The sequence below is a fragment of the Brassica napus genome, chromosome A1 (assembly GCF_020379485.1).
Source record: "Brassica napus cultivar Da-Ae chromosome A1, Da-Ae, whole genome shotgun sequence".
Lineage (NCBI taxonomy): Eukaryota > Viridiplantae > Streptophyta > Magnoliopsida > Brassicales > Brassicaceae > Brassica > Brassica napus.
Genome location: NC_063434.1, coordinates 3,369,764 through 3,372,481, shown reverse-complemented (window position 1 = coordinate 3,372,481; position 2,718 = coordinate 3,369,764). Strand labels below are relative to the sequence as shown.

At 44.2% G+C, this 2,718-nt stretch overlaps 1 protein-coding gene across 1 annotated transcript; it reads left to right on the top strand.

Annotated features, from left to right (window-relative positions):
* The first annotated feature begins 557 nt into the window (after nt 1-557).
* On the top strand, nt 558-2,342 carry LOC106376261 (CBL-interacting serine/threonine-protein kinase 6-like). The gene has a single exon (XM_013816359.3). It carries the CDS (start codon nt 898-900, stop codon nt 2,218-2,220), a length of 1,323 nt encoding a protein of 440 aa, XP_013671813.2. The 5' UTR covers nt 558-897; the 3' UTR covers nt 2,221-2,342.
* Nucleotides 2,343-2,718: the final 376 nt, after the last annotated feature.

Sequence of the window (2,718 nt, the reverse complement as noted above, 5' to 3'; positions counted from 1 at the left end):
AAAACCCTAGAATCAACACATTATTGGTCCACAAGGACCACAACGAATGAAAACGATTAAACAAAAATAAAAGAAAAAAATGGTAGGAATCTATAGAAAATGAGCATGTCCAACATTATATGGCACCAATATCTTTTAAAATGAATTCTTCATCTTTGTAGATACAGAAACTAAATCAAATTAATATAATTAATGATATTTTCCCTCAATTAGCATATGCATTGTATAGATGCAATGCATGCAATGCAAATTGGTCAGCAAGCCGGTCAACGAGAGAGTAATTAACTTTCCAAGAAATGTCTTACCATACTAGTAACAAAGACCAGAGGGGGTAGGATAATAAAACATATCTCAACCGGTGAACTAAGGACACGTGTCCTCATCGCTATCAAATAATTGACAATCCCGATGCCGCAACGAATACATCTCTCGACACCTGTCAGTCAGTGAACGGAGATTAAACGGTGTAGTTATCACTACTAATAAGGGCAGTTACGTAATTAGACAGTCATTAAGACCTATATAAACACTCCTCTTTCGGCTGTCTGAACCGGTGCAAAAAACAAGAAAGGTTCTGTCTGTACAACGAGTTTCGTGTTTCACTCAGATTTCGTTTCTCTCTCTCTCTTATTATCTCTCTTCTGATCTTGAGAAAGAGAATCGTTAAAAACCCCTTTGAAGGGAATGCAGAGAGATGGTCGGAACATCGCCGGTGAAGACTAAGCTGTGTGATCGGTTTAACCGATCTGTCGGCGGCAGGAACTGCCACCGGAAACACGTCGAGGACGGGTGATCCATTTCAACACTCTCGAATTCTCCGGACATCGAAAGCTTAATTAAACCTTTTTCTGTTTTATTTTTCTTTTAATTTAAAATAATCATTGTAATAAAAAAAATATGGTCGGAGCAAAACCTATAGAGAATGAATCTGACGGTGGAGCAAGCACGGGTCTTCTCCACGGACGTTACGAGCTAGGCCGTCTTCTAGGCCACGGAACATTCGCTAAAGTGTACCACGCACGTAACGTAACAACTGGCAAAAGCGTGGCGATGAAAGTCGTCGGAAAAGAGAAGGTGGTGAAGGTCGGCATGGTGGACCAGATCAAACGAGAGATCTCAGTGATGAGGATGGTGAAGCATCCGAACATCGTCGAGCTCCACGAGGTGATGGCGAGCAAAACCAAGATCTACTTCGCTATGGAGCTCGTGCGAGGCGGCGAGCTGTTCGCCAAAGTCGCCAAAGGAAGGCTGCGCGAGGACGTGGCGCGCGTGTACTTCCAGCAGCTGATCTCCGCCGTCGATTTCTGCCACAGCCGGGGGGTTTACCACCGAGATCTCAAGCCGGAGAATCTCTTGCTTGACGAAGAAGGCAACCTCAAGGTCACCGACTTTGGTCTCTCTGCTTTCACCGAGCATTTGAAGCAAGACGGGCTTCTCCACACGACCTGCGGAACTCCGGCGTACGTGGCGCCGGAGGTTATACTGAAGAAAGGATACGACGGAGCCAAGGCGGATCTCTGGTCTTGCGGCGTTATCCTCTTCGTGCTCCTCGCGGGTTACTTGCCGTTTCAAGATGATAATCTTGTCAACATGTATAGGAAGATCTACAGAGGAGACTTCAAGTGCCCTGGGTGGCTCTCCTCCGATGCGAGGAGGCTCGTGACGAAGCTTCTGGATCCGAATCCGAATACACGGATCACTATCGATAAGGTGATGGATTCACACTGGTTCAAGAAGTCCTCAACGAGATCAAGAAACGAGCCAGTGGTCACACCAGAGGCTGAGGAGGATGTTGATGTGTCCGTGCACAAGTCCAAGGAAGAGACGGAGACGCTAAACGCGTTTCACATCATCGCGTTGTCTGAAGGGTTTGATCTCTCGCCGTTGTTCGAGGAGAAGAAGAAAGAGGAGAAGGTGGAGATGAGGTTCGCGACGTCTCGGCCGGCGAGTAGTGTGATATCGAGCCTTGAGGAGGCGGCGAAGGTTGGTAATAAGTTTGATGTGAGGAAGAGCGAGAGTAGAGTGAGGATGGAAGGGAAGCTGAGTGGTCGGAAAGGGAAGTTGGCGGTGGAGGCGGAGATATTCGCGGTGGCTCCGTCGTTTGTTGTCGTGGAGGTGAAGAAAGATCATGGGGACACTCTTGAGTATAATAACTTTTGTAGTACGGCTCTTAGACCAGCTCTCAAGGACATATTCTGGACTTCTACTACACCAGCTTGATTATTACTATCTGTTTAAATCTTGTGTGTTTTTAATTCATGTCTGTAAAATATTGTTGGGTTCTAGATTCGGTTCTTGATTCTTGTTCTTGATTCTTAAATGAGTATCGTTTGAACTTTAAATCTTGTAAAAAGGTTCGAGTCTTTTCATCATTTGTGTATGTTTTGTGTCGTTGTTGCCGATTTGTTGCGTCACGAAGCAGAGAATGTTTGTGTGGTGTGTGTTCGTGCGGTGTTAGAAAATTAGAATCGTGTCTTAAAAATTCCATATCAATAAATGATACTTATGACTCCTCTTAAGAATGTTCAAGGTCAATTTTTATGCATTCTCATTGTCTCTTTTATTTTTCTTTTGCACGTCTCTTACATTGTAAATTAGTATTATAGGCCATCAGCTTTTTAAAACTCTCCAACTTGTGTTTTAAGATAGATTTGTATACTGATAACTCATTTGAATATGAGTGCGAATTAAAACTTTGAATCTTCTCCTGATGGGGGC

What these genes read in the sequence shown, in the direction of transcription:
- LOC106376261 (XM_013816359.3), top strand. Translation starts at nt 898, where the DNA reads ATGGTCGGAGCAAAACCTATAGAGAATGAATCTGACGGTGGAGCAAGC.